The sequence below is a fragment of the Panonychus citri genome, unplaced genomic scaffold (assembly GCF_014898815.1).
Source record: "Panonychus citri isolate SS breed McGregor unplaced genomic scaffold, ASM1489881v1 Contig00136, whole genome shotgun sequence".
NCBI lineage: Eukaryota > Metazoa > Arthropoda > Arachnida > Trombidiformes > Tetranychidae > Panonychus > Panonychus citri.
The window spans coordinates 643,127-660,820 of record NW_026515541.1 but is presented as its reverse complement, the minus strand read 5'-3'; the positions used below and the strand labels follow the sequence as shown (position 1 = coordinate 660,820).

The 17,694-nt window shown below is 31.0% G+C and overlaps 4 protein-coding genes and 1 pseudogene across 5 annotated transcripts; 1 reads left to right on the top strand and 4 right to left on the bottom strand.

The window, feature by feature from the left end:
• Window positions 1–624: 624 nt before the first annotated feature.
• LOC128392233 (amyloid protein-binding protein 2-like) lies at window positions 625–3,002 on the top strand. Its single transcript, XM_053352225.1, is given in 2 exon segments — window positions 625–1,757; window positions 1,759–3,002. Coding segments are annotated over 2 exon segments (1,944 nt in total). The 3' UTR covers window positions 2,570–3,002.
• An 862-nt stretch (window positions 3,003–3,864) lies between these two features.
• Window positions 3,865–4,629, bottom strand: LOC128392235 (oxytocin-neurophysin 1-like; annotated as a pseudogene).
• Window positions 4,630–5,579: 950 nt separating this feature from the next.
• Window positions 5,580–6,233, bottom strand: LOC128392232 (oxytocin-neurophysin 1-like). Its single transcript, XM_053352224.1, has 3 exons — window positions 6,078–6,233; window positions 5,810–6,014; window positions 5,580–5,714 (listed from the first exon to the last, which is right to left on the bottom strand). The coding sequence occupies exons 1-3, from the start codon at window positions 6,198–6,200 to the stop codon at window positions 5,611–5,613; spliced, it is 432 nt and encodes a 143-aa protein (XP_053208199.1). The 5' UTR covers window positions 6,201–6,233; the 3' UTR covers window positions 5,580–5,610.
• Window positions 6,234–11,386: 5,153 nt separating this feature from the next.
• On the bottom strand, window positions 11,387–12,252 carry LOC128392231 (uncharacterized). The gene is made up of 4 exons (XM_053352223.1): window positions 11,975–12,252; window positions 11,805–11,915; window positions 11,657–11,722; window positions 11,387–11,556 (listed from the first exon to the last, which is right to left on the bottom strand). Exons 1-4 carry the CDS (start codon window positions 12,125–12,127, stop codon window positions 11,524–11,526), a joined length of 363 nt encoding a protein of 120 aa, XP_053208198.1. The 5' UTR covers window positions 12,128–12,252; the 3' UTR covers window positions 11,387–11,523.
• Window positions 12,253–13,230: 978 nt separating this feature from the next.
• On the bottom strand, window positions 13,231–14,578 carry LOC128392230 (neurophysin 1-like). Of its 2 annotated transcripts, none has more exons than XM_053352221.1 (3): window positions 14,310–14,578; window positions 13,504–13,708; window positions 13,231–13,408 (listed from the first exon to the last, which is right to left on the bottom strand). In XM_053352221.1, exons 1-3 carry the CDS (start codon window positions 14,481–14,483, stop codon window positions 13,305–13,307), a joined length of 483 nt encoding a protein of 160 aa, XP_053208196.1. In that variant the 5' UTR covers window positions 14,484–14,578; the 3' UTR covers window positions 13,231–13,304. The 2 variants fall into 2 exon arrangements, with proteins under 2 accessions (XP_053208196.1, XP_053208197.1); XM_053352222.1 differs by lacking the exon at window positions 14,310–14,578 and adding an exon at window positions 13,779–13,880 and having other exon boundaries at window positions 13,237–13,408.
• Window positions 14,579–17,694: the final 3,116 nt, after the last annotated feature.

Genomic DNA, 17,694 nt, shown 5'->3' with positions numbered 1-17,694 from the left:
ACCTAATATTTAGTCCAGAATATCAATGACCTTTGACTCCCATGATTGATTGTCGGTTAATTAATTCAACTTTTGATCAAAACTTCAGCATTTTCATTGATTATCAGCAAGAAATCGTTGAGGATACGGAAATAAAATGCTGGAGTCAATAATTTTCGTCGTTGTTTCCATTTGTTGCCCTTTGAAGTGACCAAACCAAGACCTAACCAAGGCTTTAGAAAATCATATTTTGCAGCTTTATCGGTCAGTGTGTTACTGGACAATACAACCTGCATAAGAAAATCAGATAGCTCAACGTTAATTGCTATCAAAATGGTCAAAATTAAATATCAAATCACCTCAACTGCCTCAGGGGTAAAAAGAAACGCGAACGGCCGAGTCCCAAGCCACATACTCACAAACTTAGATATTTCTAGTCACTGGTTGATTAGAAAGTGAATTGTGTTTACAACTAAGTTTATTGTTATTACACTTTAAACTAATTGAAAAGTTACCAATTAAAGTTAGAATTAAACCAAAAGTGACCATTGTTAAAGGAAAACCTTTTCAGTGTTGAGAATTTTTTGTTTTCTCTTCTTCTTGTTGACCCTTTTCTTTTTATTTCTTTGACCTGGTGCTTGAATTATGTTCCAATTGGAGGGCAATAACAATAAAAACATTTACCTTCCTGCTGTCGAAATAAATTGTCCATTATCGCCGTCGCCATCTTATTCAAATAGTGTTTACGATTGTGGTACCAAGATGTACACTCTATGTGTAAAATCAATAGTCTCCAGTTTGGATAAATTTCAACCCAATATTCATTGTTTACCTGTTAATGTACAACTTGATCTGTACCTTGAGATGTTTATGAATGAACGATGGACCGATTTGAATGATTATCTTACAAATTTAACCAATTTTCTCAATCTCCTGGTTTACAATAAAGGTCAAACACTTCACATGTTGGTACAACGGTTAATGGACGAAGGCCTCAATCTAACTGGATTTTTAACAAGAGCGATAAGCAAGGAGATCACAATGAGAGTGGAAAAGGCGACCAGATCAAATTTCGAGCAAATTAATTACCATAGAAAATTACGAGTTCAATTAATGCAAAGAGCTTATTCTTTGGCTGGTTTCTTAATTGAAGCTGGTTGGTATGTTGATGCTGAGAAGATTTTATCATCAAGCCTTAAATTGCATCTCAATGAGATTGATACAAATGAGATAATCGTTGAATCTTGGATTTTTAGGATTAAAACTCGTTTATTAGCAGCTCTTGTTGGTTATTCACGTTTCAAAGAAGCCAATCAATTATATGAAGAAATGGTTACCCTGATTGATGAAAAAAATTATGCCAATTTACCTGATAGATTTGATCTTGCTCAAGTTTACAATCAATTTGCCTGTTTATTTACTGCTCAGAGTCTATATAAAGAGGCCTACAAATGGAGTTGCCAATCAATGTCATATTTAACCAAAAGTACTCCCAGAATTTCAGTAATTGATATCATGTTGACCGCTGCTAAATGTTGTACCATTAAGAGAGACTTTGAAATAGCCGATTTCCTATTACGACAAGTGCTTTTGACCTGTAAAGAGCTGTTCAAATTGAACGAGAAATGTGACTTCTCTCAGATTAATAATTTCCATCCAATCATTGGTGATCTTTTCATGACCATGGGCTATTATTATCACAATATCGATATGCATGTACAATCAGTTAAATTTTATCTGAATTCAGTCAACTTTCGTAAACAGTATTTTGGCCTTCACATTAACGGAACAATGTATAAATTTACCTCTTGCACTTTCACGTCAAGAATTAGCTTTCGCTTATTATATTCAAGAATATTCAACAGGCCATTTTGACCTTTGTTTGTATCACATTGAACTCGCCAAAATGTCATTGGAAACGCTATTACCAAAGGAACACCATCTACTTATCAATGTGTTTAGGATAAAAGCGTTAATCATTGAAGAGATGGCCATTGATAATGTGGACATAGTCGGTAAAACGGAGATGCTAATGGAGGCCAATCAACTTCACCGAGAAGCGCTTAAAATATCTCGAAATATTTTGGGCGAGGAGAATCTTCAAACGGCCAAAAATTACTCTAATTTAGGTCGATTGTACCAAACGATGCACCGATATGAAGAATCGGAAATGTTACAATTACGATCTATTGAAATTAAAGAAAAGTGTCTCGGTAAAGATGATTATGAGGTCGCACAATCATACGGATTTTTGGCCTCATTGTACAGTTACGACATGGAAATGTATCCGCAGGCGGAAAGTTATTATCTCAAAGCGATTGACATTGGTATCAAAGTTTTCGGCGGTGCTTATATTGGCCTCGAATTTGATTATCAAGGAATCATCAGGATTTATACGAGAACCGGAGAGACCGACAAAGCCTATGAGTACGTTAAATTGTTACGAGCATGGAAATCGAAAAGATATTCAATCACGTCACAATTAAGCAAGAAAGATCTTTGTACCAGTCTATCCGATGAATCTTTGGTTCCTCTTAAATTACTCGAGATCAAACAACATTTCTTAATCAATAGACTGCACAAAGTTTGACGATCAATCGATTTTATCTTCAACAATTTACATTATGCTCAATTTACCTCGAAACTGGATTCGGATAAAACTTTGGCCTTTTGACGATTTAATTATTATGATTTCCTTCAATGCCTATTGATCATTGATTAATTAATCTTAACTTTATCCATCTCATCAATACACGATATTATTTACTCTGTTGTCAAGACTGTTGATCATACACATATACACTAGTCGTCACAATTAATCATCAAAGTTGATCAAGTTAACTAATCATAATTAACTAATCTGATTGACGTGATTTATGTTACACGATTGATTATAAATCAAGACACACAAAGTGGAGATGATGGTTAGCAAAAAAAATTAAACAATCAATGAATTGGCTTGTATTGTCATAATTGTTTTATTTTGATTATATAAACGAGATCTGCTGATTCAATCAACTAAATGATTCCTATTGTGCTCACGTTAATTACTTACGAATTAATCTAATCAGATTCTTAATGATTATTAAAATGTCACCAAGGATGATTAGTGTTTTTCGTTGTGTAGACTAAATTTTCAAAATCAATCAGCAGAAAATGCCCTCAGGTTATTTCCGAACTAATCGACAATATTGTCTCCGAATAATTTGAACAATTTAAACAACAATTCTCTTGAGATTAGCATGGGCGAAATTCAACCTTGATAATATTTTCTAAATTAAGACTATTCAGAAGTTGATCAGCAGTTAATTCACTTGGGAAAATAATGATTCCTATCAACTATTAATACAATTGAAACATCAATCAAATTGCAAATTGGTTACTATTTAGTTGATCGTACAAATCTACCAAAAATAGTTTACAATTAAGCTAAATCATTTTTTTTTATTCTAAGCAATTCAAGGTCAATCAATTCGAATTTTTTTCTTCTCCATAGCTAAAATTCATTCTTAGTTCCAGTTCCTTTCCCCAAAAAGATAAATTCAAGTTTAGTTATCAAGCCAATAATACATGAAGACGGAAAACTTAATTTCTTCCTTTCAAGTGTTAAGTTTAATTAAAATGGTGTATTTTTATTTTAAGTTTTAACAGCGACTTCAGGGGAGGCTTCGATTAATTGGAATTCATCGTTTCGGGAAGCAGGAAAGTTTAACTTTTTTCACCCTTGATAAATTTTGATTTGATTAACTTTACGTGTGAAGCTGGAATTAATTATTATTATTGTTTATCTTGTTACACTGATCAAGTTGACACCAAAATTATGATAAGACATCAGTTACTTTGGTTGTTTTCCCAGTCGAGTGAAAACTGGACATTAAGTTGAGCTCGGAGCACATTGCATTTAAATTGCGAATCAAGTCCCGCTGAACAAAAATAAGCAAATTTAATATTTTATTATAATTATCATTGGCACAATTAAATTTGAATTGTACGCGAAGATTGTGAATCAAAGATACGTTGAATGGATTCATCATTAGTTGTTGTATCATTTTCACAGGTTAAATCATTGAAACATTTGCCTGAAATTTTGGAAACAATTAAAATTATCAAGAGAGAAAGAATAAAATTAACATTCAAAATTACTAATAATTAATTTTAAATTGTAACAATTTACCTGAACTACAACAGATCCCATTGGAAACACAAACTCCTTGACCTGATGAACAGAGTTTACCAGGGACTTTACATGGGATCGGGATGAAATTTTCAGCTCTACATGGAGCCGAATAGTGATTGTTGATTAAACACCCGAAGTCTGAACCACAACAAACATTTTAATTGACACAATGACCTTTGTTACCTGGACCACAACGAAGACACTTTTGAAGTAATTGAATGAAAACAATTAGAAATTACAATCAAGAACTAAACAATTAACTCACTTCTCTCATATGGTCAATGTCACCATGAGATCTTTTCCCTCCGGGTGGACAATTAGTGATGAAACAAGCTTCATCGAGGTGGAAATTAATGAGAAAAGTTAATAAAATGAACTTGGCCAACATGATTAGTTGATTTACTTAATTCGATTGCCCATCTAACTATTAACGAGCCAATATTTATACTTTCCAATCGTTTATCACTAAGCTCTATCAACCAGACTCAACTAATCAACAGTTAATCTCTGGTCATTATTATCTTAGATCATAATTAATTCAGTCAAACAATCAATCATCATAAGTGTTTTTATAATTGTTGCCTTTTGGTTCTTCAATTATTAATAAATCAAATCTAATTGTTATTCAACTTTACCTATTTTAATTTCTCATCGGAAAAAATTGTTATTATGATTTTAATTGTTGATCCTTAGTTGGTTAATTAAATTTAACCAAAGTAATTATTACAAACTTTGATGAAATAATTAACCGAATAGTCGATGATTGACCAGACAATTTGATCCAAATGGTATTTTATTTAATTTGATTGATTAAGTTCATAATTTATTTAATATTCTTTTCTGCTCAATCATAATAATAAATGATAATCTAATCAATGAAAATCCAATAACAATCAACCGAACAGTTTGATAACTCAAAACACTTGATATTCATCAGCATTTAACGTTAATTTAATTGTTAATCACTCACTAACAGTAAATGATTGCATTCTAATACCAGTCTAGTAGGATAAAAGATTTTAATCGAAAACATATTAATTAGACGTAATAAACAATCTGGATGTAACAATTAATTAAATTCTACCGGATATTCAAATTCACGAATTAGAGTCAGGGGTTGTTTTACTTAATTGATTAAAACAAACATTTCATTTAGTCTCAAATTTTACTTGAAAATTAGGTGATTGTGTTACTTTACCTGCTCGAATTTTTTAGAGGAGATTCTAATATCAGAACAAAACTTAATTACATCTGTCCTGAGTGGCAATACATTTTCACACTCGGTCACAGTGGTGAAACCACTTTGCGGTAAATAATCCTTTCAGTAATTAAAACAATGATTAGTTAATTGTCACAATAAGTCGTCGTTACCAACCTCACAACCTTTTATAGCTTCCTCAGCAAGTTTTTGACGTTTTCAGACGATTGATGTCAGAGTCATGAAAATTAAACAATTAAATTTGACTTGTATGTGAAGATTGTGCATCAAAGATACGTTTTATTGATTCATCGTTAGTTGGTGTATCACTTTCACAGGTTAAATCATTGAAACATTTGCCTGAAATTTAGGAAACAATTAAAATTATTAAGAGAGAAAGAATAAAATTAACATTCAAAATTACTAATAAGTAATTTTAAATTGTAACAATTTACCTGAACTACAACAGATCCCATTGGAAACACAAACTCCTTGACCTGATGAACAGAGTTTACCAGGGACTTTACATGGGATCGGGATGAAATTTTCAGCTCTACATGGAGCCGAATAGTGATTGTTGATTAAACACCCGAAGTCTGAACCACAACAAACATTTGAATTGACACAATGACCTTTGTTACCTGGACCACAACGAAGACACTTTTGAAGTAATTGAATGAAAACAATTAGAAATTACAATCAAGAACTAAACAATTAACTCACTTCTCTCATATGGTCAATGTCACCATGAGATCTTTTCCCTCCGGGTGGACAATTAGTGATGAAACAAGCTTCATCGAGGTGGAAATTAGCGAGGAAAGTTAATAAAATGAACTTGGCCAACATGATTTACTTAATTCGATTGCTCAACTACATTATACTGTATTAACGAAACAATATTTATACTTTCCAATTGTTTCTCACTCAACTCGATCAACCGTATTTAACTAATCAACAGTTAATCGTTAACCTCTAATCATCAGCATCTCAGATTAATTCAGTTAAACAATCAATCATCACAAATATTTTTATAATTGTTACCCTTTGATTCTTCAATTAAATCAAATCTAATTGCGGTCTGACTTTACTTACTATTTTAATTTTTCATCGGAGAAAATTGTTATTGATTTTAATGTTGTTAGTTAGTTGGATAGTTGAATTTAAGCAAATGAAATTTAAATTGAAACTTTGATGAAATATTTAGACTAATAACCAATGAGTGATCAGACAATTTGATCCAAAGATTATTTAAATTGATTGATAGGATTTATAATTCATTAATCATATGTTTCTATCGTTAATTGTTGATATTTATTTCTCATCAATAAACATCTCTAACAATTGAAGCTAAAGCTTTTTCTACGCACTCCTAAAAGAATAAAGATATCAATTAATTAAATAAATTGTAAGCAAAAATCCACATCTAACAATTAGTTCAATCCTCACCTCAGTCATACATCAAGATATATCAAGATTATCCTTATTAATACCCATTTTAACATTTTTCGGCCTTGATTGTTTAAAAAAACATTTCAATTAGTCTCGAAACTTCAATCATTTACTTGACAATTAGTTAATTGTTGTACTTTACCTGTTCAACTTTTGTTGCGTAGGCTTCAAGATCAGGACAAGACTTAATTACTTCATCATTTGTACTGAGTTTTTGACATTTCATCACAAAATTGTACTCATCTTGAGAGAAATTAATCCTCTAACAGTGAAGATGATGATTAGTTAGTTGTCACAATTTGTCGTGATTGCTATCGAACGTTTATCAAGTTCACCATTTCCTCGTTTCGATGAAGTAAATATATATTTACTTGTGCTATTTTCACTTATAAGTGAAAAGTAGTAACTTTGGGACAAGGTAACCATCTTAATTGAAGGAAATTAAAATTAATCATTAAAACTTTTTGTAAATCAATCAACTATAGTCACTCACTAATCATCACTTCATTTGTTTCAACTGGTTAATTTTACATCCAGTAAATTGTTCATCTTGATTGTTGTAATGTGATTCTAAAATTGAATCGATTTCATCTCGAACTTTATCTTGAATATCTTTGTACAAACCGAGGATGTAAAGTGTCCAACTAATGGACATCGCCGTTGTATCATGACCCTAACGATTAAATAAAAGACAATTCGTTATGGGAAATTGGTGACAATTTAAACTTCTTCTCGAACATCTTCAATGGTCATCACATCGTTTTGGAGCTGATGCTCCATGAGAAGGAATAACTCAGAATGAGAGGTTAAGTTTCCCTGCTAAATCAGTTTTCACCTTTATTCTTGCTTCATCTTTGATGATTCATTGAAATCTTCCTATGAAAATGTAATCATGATCCAAAATTAATTGTTCACAATCAATTTAGATTCATTTTAAATAAAAATACGAACTTAAGGTTCGATTTATCATTTCTTTCGTTTTTTGGCCTTAAAAATGTCTCAAGAGAAAAAAATCAACAAAAAATAATTAATAATCTTGAAAAATTAAGGGACTATCCAAAAAAATGAAATTGACCCTTCCACCAAAAAGGTAGACCCAAAAAGCCGTTTGTCCTTAAACTTTTGACGAGCTGATCGCTAGGCAATGTTAATAATTAGTTAAATAATTAATTAATGAAAATTATGTAAAAAAATCTTCTCTTCATTTTCAAGCTAACTACCAATGGCTATCATATTTCTAAAAAAATTATAATTTATCTTAACTAGAACTCGAGTTATAATCAATTGATTGTTGTCCTTAAAGGACTGTATTATACTTTTATATCAAACTAGATTAGTTAATTTAGTCGTATCAAGACTGATCAAATAAAAAATTTTATTTATTTAAATGATTAATTAATTGTAAACAAGATCTACGTTGAAGTGTAAATGTCAAGTATTAATAGTTTACAATTGTATAACCGAGCGCCTCTGAGCCAGAATTCACTAAGGATCGTACGTGTCTCAAGCATATTTACTCAATTGGTGCTAATTGTTTTTGTTGATTTTCTTTGGAACCTCAATGCAAATTGAACATTTATTATAGACAAGGGGAATTATCTAGAATTAAACAACGTTAAAATTTTAGATATCAGCAATTGATTTTCAGCTTGCTCTGTGCGATACTAAAAGGATAAAAGATATTGCAATTGTAATTGTAATTAATTAAAGAAATAGGGATAAGGCTCAGGATATATCCGAATCCGTTTTTGTAAATTAAAATTCGTCTTTTTCTTGCCTACATGCGTTTAACTCTTACCAGGATGATAATCGGCGGATAAGATGCTAAAGTCTACAGGCACGAACCTATCGACGGTTTAGTGGTCGCAGGGGACTTCAAATTCCAAAATTTGTCCGGCCATGATGTTCTCAACGCGACTCTCTACGAAAAAAAGCCAAAAAACTCATAGCTTGGGTATGCATGGATTGTAAATTTTATACCAATAAGAATCGACCAGAAAAATGCATGCACCGATTTCATCGCGGTGAATGAAAATCTTAAATACGAAATTTAAGCCGTTTGGCCGGATTATGGGTCTGGAATCCTCATCTAAATCTTGGCCTGGGAGGAAAATTCATTTCTGATGAAAATATTTGAGAGGGTGTCGATTGTATCTCTTTGTGTTGATTATCATGAACCTTTCGAATCCAAAGTTTGGCTTGAAATGACAAATCGATTATAATTAATGGCAAGTTAAGCATTTTTGATTAACTTTGTTATTTAGTAGATTTTGTACTTTTATTTTTGTATGTTTATGATCACAAAACTAGCAATACCTTGTGGAGATGGTAATAAGCTTGTATTTGTTGATTTCGATTCATCTGATTTAGTTGATAATTGATTAGTTAAATTGAGATTAATGTCCATTTGTTTCAGCTGATTATCCAATTGTTGAAGATTTTCTTGATTCATCTGGCTTTTTGTGTAATCGTGTTGATATTGAGCGTGACAAAGGACACCCGTTATATGGGTTTTTGGAAAGACTTTATGGAAAATGGAAACTCCTGAATTAACATCATTAGTATGATTAACAAAACGACGATAAGAATCAAATTAGGACATCAAAAAGAATAGGAAAATTGCCCATCGCGAAAGTTTGACAAAATGAACTTTCTAAACCTAACTTTTTATGCTGAATTCAAACATGTCATCAGTTTACTTTTTGAGATATAGCGATCTTTTCATAGAAATGCTGTAAGTGTGCTTAAAAGTAATTCAGTCTTTAAAGCAGCCAAGTAAGACATCAAATAGATTCAGATTTTTTTTCTGATCATGCATACATTGAAAACCTGGGCTGATTGGCCCGCGAAGTTGGTCAACTAATTGATTGAATATTCTTGCTAATTAGTTGCTAAGAAGGAGGTCCCCAACCCTCGAGATAAGATAAGAAATCGATTCAGTTTTTTTTCTGATCAAGAACTTGTCGAGATATTCGGTCAGAAAACCCGCAAAGCGGGTCAAAATGGAAGGAATTGCTCGCGCGTTAAGTAACTCATAAACGATAATCTATGTTTAAAATGAAGTGCGAGCGCTTCGAATGAGTGTGATCTGATAATCGATGACTCATACAGCCCTTTTGATTACTTACTATGCCTTTATTTATCCAGATCACGAAAAGTGTACAAATTCGATATCTTACTGCTCTTAAAGTATAGATGAATAGATGGGTAGATTAAACTCATTCGAATCGAAAGCACCAAAATTCAAAATTATTAACTTTAAATTGTAACAATTTACCTGAACTACAACAGATTCCATTGGAAACACAGACTCCTTGACCTGACGAACAAAGTTTACCAGGAACTTTACATGGGATCGGAATGAAATTTTCCGCTCTACATGGAGCCGAATAGTGATTGTTGATTAAACATCCGAGGTCTGAACCACAACAAATATTTGAATTGACACAATGACCTTTGTTACCTGGACCACAACGAAGACACTGTTGAAATAATTGAATGAAAACAACTAAATTAATGAAATTACAACCAAGATAAAACAATTAACTCACTTCTCTCATATGGTCAATGTCACCATAAGATCTTTTCCCTCCGGATGGACAATTAGTATATGGACAATCGATATTATAGCTGCCACCTTTTCCGTTTCCGTTTTTGTTCGCTAATTCAAATTCTAACGAATTTTACGTTTTTACCACTTTTAACCGGTATTTTAGAGTTAATTTTTTTTGTTAATAATTTTTCCAGATCCACACTATCAATATTAAACTATAATCAGATCAAATTTTACAAAGATACGACGGAAGAAAGCGAAGAACAAGAGTTTCAAGATTACGAATACTCAACTCAGCACGCACTGTACAATAACTTGTTCTAAAGTTATGAATTTTTTTTCGATAAAAGCATTGCAAAACGAATCTTATTGATGAGTTAGACATTCTCACCCTTTTTACAATAGTGAAATTCGAATTTGAAGAAAGCAGTTTCAATCAATTTGTGATTCTTAAAGATTGTTTAGAACAGTCAAATCAATTTCTTCTAGATTTATCGTCGTATCTTTGTAAAATTTGATCTGATTATAGTTTAATATTGATAGTGTGGATCTGGAAAAATTATTAACAAAAAAAAATTAACTCTAAAATACCGGTTAAAAGTGGTAAAAACGTAAAATTCGTTAGAATTTGAATTAGCGACCAAAAACGGAAACGGAAAAGATGGCAGCTATAATATCGATTTTTACCCATTTCGAAAAGTGCGATTACGGTGGTCGGTGGTTCGATATCGACCGAACAGTTCGTGACCTTCCCTTGTAAGTAATACAGCCAAATCACTTCGAGTGAACCACAATCTCATTTTGCGAGGATAAAATCTCATTTCGAGTGAACGTAAATTCTTTAAGCTAAACTCGTTTAATCCGCGAGCTCTGTAACTTGATCGAAAAATTCTTGTGACTTGATTGATTAAAGTAATCGATAACATCTCAATTAGTCTTAAAAAATTAACAATTCACTTAATAATTAGTTGATCTAAATTGATCCAAATGATATTTAATTTAATTGATTAGGTTCATAATTTATTAAATATTTGTTTCTTCTTAATCACTACAATTAATGGCTACAAGTCAATGAAAATCCAACAACAGTCAACCAAACAAATTGGATAATTCGAAACACTTGATATTCATCAATATTTATCGTAGATTGTTGATATTTAAATCCAATTACAATAATTGTTCAATCTTTTCTAAACAAGACTTAAAAGATATAAATGTACATAAGTGTAAATTAATAAAAAAAAGCATTGATTAAATGTAATCAACTGCAAGTTTATCAAGTTTAACAATTAATTCTCACCAAATATAATTCACAGTCAGGATCATCCTTTCTTCCCGAACAAATTTGATCTGCACATTTTTCCTTCTTAATCGATTAAAGAAAACTTTTCAATTAGTCCAAAATCTTGAACAATTTATTTGAACATTAGTTAATTTTGTTACTTTACCTGCTCGATTTCTAAGCCGCTTCCAGTAGCAGAACGCAATTTTCTTTCCATAGGATGTCGGACCTTTTTGGCACAATGGTCATCGATGTGAATAGCTTTGGATAAATTATCCTTCAGCAATTAAGACAATGATTAGTTTATTGTCACAGTTAGTCGTGATTAATAATTACCATACAAGTTTGTAGATCTCCTATGATTTTAGCTTGGCGGTCACCATCTTGAGAATCTATTGAATCCAGTATCATTATTATATTTTGCTTATCAAAATGAATCAAAGAAAATGAGTTGGAAATTAAGATAACAAATACAATTGATTTAATCATGATTATTGTCGTTGTTTAACTGATTTAAAAGAGTAAATTACAGATGTATTATATTGTATTTTATATCAAATTAGACTAGTTAATTTAGTTGTAACGGAGACTGATGAAATAATACTTTCATTTTAAATTTCATATGATCAACTATCAATCCTATGAAGCTAGTTAATTATTTGAATTTATTATTTTGGAGTTGGAAATTATTATTGTTGATTAATTGTTTGTTAACAAGATCTACATAGAAGTGTAAATGTCAAGTATTGATAGTTTATAACCGAGCGCCTCTGAACCAGAATTCACCAAGGATCGTACGTGTCTTAAGCATATTTGCTCAATTGGTGCTACAGTAAACTGCCAGATAATGAGACTCTCTTACAATCACGTTTCTATTGTAATCAAGACAACCGAGCTGTATTTTTAATTGTTTACTCTTGTTAATTAATCATTTTTAAGAAATTTGATCGAAATTTTCTTAATTGAAAATGATTAAAATTAGTATTGGTCATTCAAAAGGGTAAATTGATAGGAAAAGGGGCACAAAAAGCACATTAAGTGTTTGGGTAATTAATTAATAGAAATTAAATTTTTTGTGTTAATAGTGATTTTAAGCTATTTTCAGAGAGAGTCTCATTATCTGGCAGGTGACTGTATTTATAGCAAAAGCGGCCGATTTTTAAGGACAAAAATTGATGATTCTTCATAGTCTTGGTTAAATGACGACGATTCAACTAATTTATACATATAAGTATCCAAGTATTGTAGTTTCGGAGCTATTAACCCTTGAAGATCAAAGGCTACTCTCTCATTCCATTAAAACTGTTGATCAAACGAAAAAAGTGCTTGATCCACTATGTTAACCTTTACTAAGATATTCAACTTGTTGATAGAAACTTCGATATGACCTCGTCCAAATATTGAAATAGCGCGAAATACAGACTAGAGAATTTAATTTTTTTCCTTTCCAAGCAAATCTAAACAAGTAAACTGGTTGAAAAGAGACATTTAAATTATTATTAATATGTGAAATGATAGAATGAATTGTATAATATTTGAAGTGAAAATTGAGTTAAATCTTTAATTGTTCAACATACGTTTGGTTGAATGTTCGCAAACAAACAAAATTAAAGGAAAATTTCAATTAACGTGTTTTAATATTATATCATGATTATCATTGGAACGATTAAATTTGAATTGTATGTGAAGATTGTGAATCAAAGATACGTTGAATAGATTCATCATTAGTTGGTGTATCACTTTCACAGGTTAAATCATTGAAACATCCTCCTGAAATTTAGGAAACAATTAAAATTATCAAGAGAGAAAGAATAAAATTAACATTCAAAATTACTAATAATTAATTTTAAATTGTAACAATTTACCTGAACTACAACAGATCCCATTGGAAACACAAACTCCTTGACCTGATGAACAGAGTTTACCAGGGACTTTACATGGGATCGGGATGAAATTTTCAGCTCTACATGGAGCCGAATAGTGATTGTTGATTAAACACCCGAAGTCTGAACCACAACAAACATTTGAATTGACACAATGACCTTTGTTACCTGGACCACAACGAAGACACTTTTGAAGTAATTGAATGAAAACAGATAAATTAATGAAATTACAATCAAGAACTAGACAGTTAACTGACTTCTCTCATATGGTCAATGTCTATGACCTAAATTCGATATCGATAAAAATCAATCGATAAACTTGCTGCTGAACAATTTGATCCACTGAATTGTCCCCTCCCCCGCCCAGAAAAGGGGAGGGGTCAAAAAAATCGATTCTTCAGGCCTGCGAGTATTGTTTACCGTGCACAAGATTAGCTACCATATCTTGCGTTTGATAACAGTCATTACCAAAATCCTTTTGAATATAAATTTATCATAATTTTTTCAGTCAACAAAAATTTTCATCGTTCTGCGCATGCTCATATGCACAGAATAACGTTAGCACTGAAATTCGCATTAAAACGCATATCTCCGCTAGGAGCGTTTCCGCGCAAAATAAATAGCACTAATCGATTTGTCACATAATGTTACATATGTGTACAAAGTTTCATCAAAAAAATCGACCGACCTAATACGGAACTCTAGCCCTCATCTTTGGGTGTAAGATCCTTTCAATAATAAAGACAATTATGAGTTAATTGCCGCAATAAGTCGTGATTAAAACTAACCTTATCAGCTTTTACATATTTATTAATATAAGATATACAATAACTCTCAGTAGGTGTTATCGTAGAGTTTTTCAACATTGAACAAAAGTTACTCCAATCTGAATCGTTTTCATCACAATTGCTTAAAGAAAATGAATTAACAATTAAGATAACGAACACAATTGATTTAGTCATGATGATTGTCGTTGTTAAACTGATTTAAAAGATTTGATGACAAATGTATTTTATTGTACTTTTATATCAAACTAGATTAGTTAATTTAGTCGTATCAAGACTGATCAAATAAAAAATTTTATTTATTTAAATGATTAATTGATTGTAAACAAGATCTACGTAGAAGTGTAAATGTCAAGTATTAATAGTTTATAACCGAGCGCCTCTAAACCAGAATTCACCAAGGATCGTACATGTCTCAAGCATATTTGCTCAATTGGTGCTAATTGTTTTTGTTGGTTTTCTTTGGAACCTCAATGCCAATTGAATATTTATTTTAGGAGAATTATCTTAATGAAACATGTACAGCAAATAATTAAAAGTAAAAATTTAATTAGTAAGTTAGGACTAAATAGTAGTACTTAGTAGAAGAACCTAGTCATTTTTACTTGAACTTTTATCGGACAACAATTCAAATTGTATCGCTTGGAAGGGTAACAGTGGCGACTCTCCATTGGAGAGTTCAAATTAACGGATCCGGATGAGGTCGCCATTGGAGTGAACAAAAGAGCAAACCAAACATAAATTTAGTCAGTATGTACAGGTAGTGTGGCTTCCATAGTGAACGTTTTTGAATTGCTATTTATCCGCTATTATAAGACCGAAATTGATCAATTTAGTTGCAAACGTTTTTTTCTTAATTAATTTAATAAAAATAAAAAATTGAGATAATTCTCAATCCTCCCTAGTTAGTTATATGATTTTTTCTGAGGGGTAGTCAAAAATTTTTTTAAAGGTTTTGATCAAAATATTTTGACATTGACTCGGACCAGGTCAAGAAAAAAAACATCATTTAATTCTTCAGAATTGAAAGTATCGTATATAAAAAATTTCGGTATGATCTATTTAACCGTTGTTGGTTATGTCAACAATTATTTATCTTAATTATTACCTTATTTTTACTTAATTAATCAAAACCATTTCATTTAATCATCGACATCATCAATTTACTGGAATTCAAATTTTCTCCATTGAGTTAATATAGAGACTCATTATAATCACCCAACTTTTTGCTTAATCTTTTGATTACAATAATCAAACTTATATCAGTTTGAAGAGCACCAAAAATATGACCGATCATCACTTCGTTTGTTTCAACTGGTTAATTGTAAATCCAGTAAATTGTTCATCTTGATTGTTGTAATCTGATTCTAAAATTGAGTCGATTTCATCTCGAACCTTATCTTGAATATCTTTGTACAAACCGAGGATGTAAAGTGTCCAATCAATGGACATAGCAGTTATATCATGACCTTAACGATTGAAATAAAAGACAATTCGTTATGGGAAATTGGTGACAATTTAAACTTCTTCTCGAACATCTTCAATGGTCATCACATCGTTTTGGAGCTGATGCTCCATGAGAAGGAATAACTCAGAGTAAGAGGTTAATTTTCCCTGCTAAATCAGTTTTCACCTTTAGTTTTGCTTTATTTTTGCTTCATTTTTGATAATTCATTGAAATCCTCCTATGAAAATGTAATCATTTCAGTTATTATAGTCGTTCAAGTTCAATATAAACAATTTAAAGAGACACTGAAACGGCTTTTTTCCAACCAACAATTTACTTGGAAAATTTAATCATGATCCATAATTAATTGTTGACAATCAATTTAGATTCATACAATATCCTAACTTTGTCTTAATCAATTAGCATGAATTAGATTTGAAAACGTAAAAGTTAAATTAATTAGTTTACTTTTCAATTGCATGATATAAATTGTTGATTGTTACAATCAGTTAATCTTTTCCAATGTCAATCTGATTAACAGGTAGTGGACAAATTCAGTTGTGGCAATTTTTACTTGAACTTTCATCGGACAACAATTCAAATTGTATCGCTTGGGAGGGTAACAATGGAGAGTTCAAATTAACGGATCCAGATGAGGTCGCCCACCGGTGGGGTGAACGGAAGAGCAAACCAAACATGAATTACGAAAACTTTCACGAGCACTTAGATATTATTTGGTAAGGCGATACAATTGTATGTCAGTTCAACATTTTCACTCAAAGCTGATTTTTTGTCCGTTTTAAACCGTTTTTAACCTAATTTTTCATCAGAAAACTGTTGTTGGTTTAAATTTCTGTCGTTAATCGGTTGATTAAATACATCGAATGCATTCAGATACAGTGGAGGCAATAAGTAAGTTGAAATTTTGATTTTGGAAGAAAAATGATTAAATTTTTTTAATTGAGCTTTACTGTCACAATTAAACTATTAAATATGATTATTACAACCAATAGAAATAATTTTTAGCAATTTAAATTTAGATTCATTTGATTACTTGAGTTGTAGCTTCAAAATTAGGCAATCGCAGGAAACAATAAGTAAGTTGAAATTTTAGGTTTTGCTCATTTTCTGGTTAATTATTTATAGTAGAAAAAAATTATTAATTAAATTGATTGTTTATGTTATTACGATCAATTTGAGACCCTTTAGATCAAAATCATTACACTTTGAGATCATTGAAAGTTGAATTGTTCGTTGAATAGGGAATTTACATTGATAAATTGATTTAATTTAAAAATTAACTTTCAATGATCTCAAAGTGTAATGATTTTGATCTAAAGGGTCTCAAATTGATCGTAATAACATAAACAATCAATTTAATTAATAATTTTTCTACTAAAATGAGCAAAACCTAAAATTTCAACTTACTTATTGTTTCCTGCGATTGCCTAATTTTGAAGCTACAACTCAAGTAATCAAATGAATCTAAATTTAAATTGCTAAAAATTATTTCTATTGGTTGTAATAATCATATTTAATAGTTTAATTGTGACAGTAAAGCTCAATTAAAAAAATTTAATCATTTTTCTTCCAAAATCAAAATTTCAACTTACTTATTGCCTCCACTGTATATACGATAATCTATCGCTATTTGTGTTCAACCTGCATATCATTAGTATTCGGAAGTATATCCGTTAATTGTTTTACTTTACCTGCTGTAATTTTTCTGCAGGGTCTTCAAGAGCAGAACAAACCGAAATTCTGTCATCATTTATACGGAGCAGCAATAGTTTATTATTAATACATTCGGTTAAAGAGTCATGAACATCTTGAACTATTAAAATAACGATGCTTAAGTAATGAAAATTAGATAATCTTCAAAAACTCTATTAACCTCGATAGTAACTTAAAGTATCAGTCCAAATATTGAAATAGCGCGAA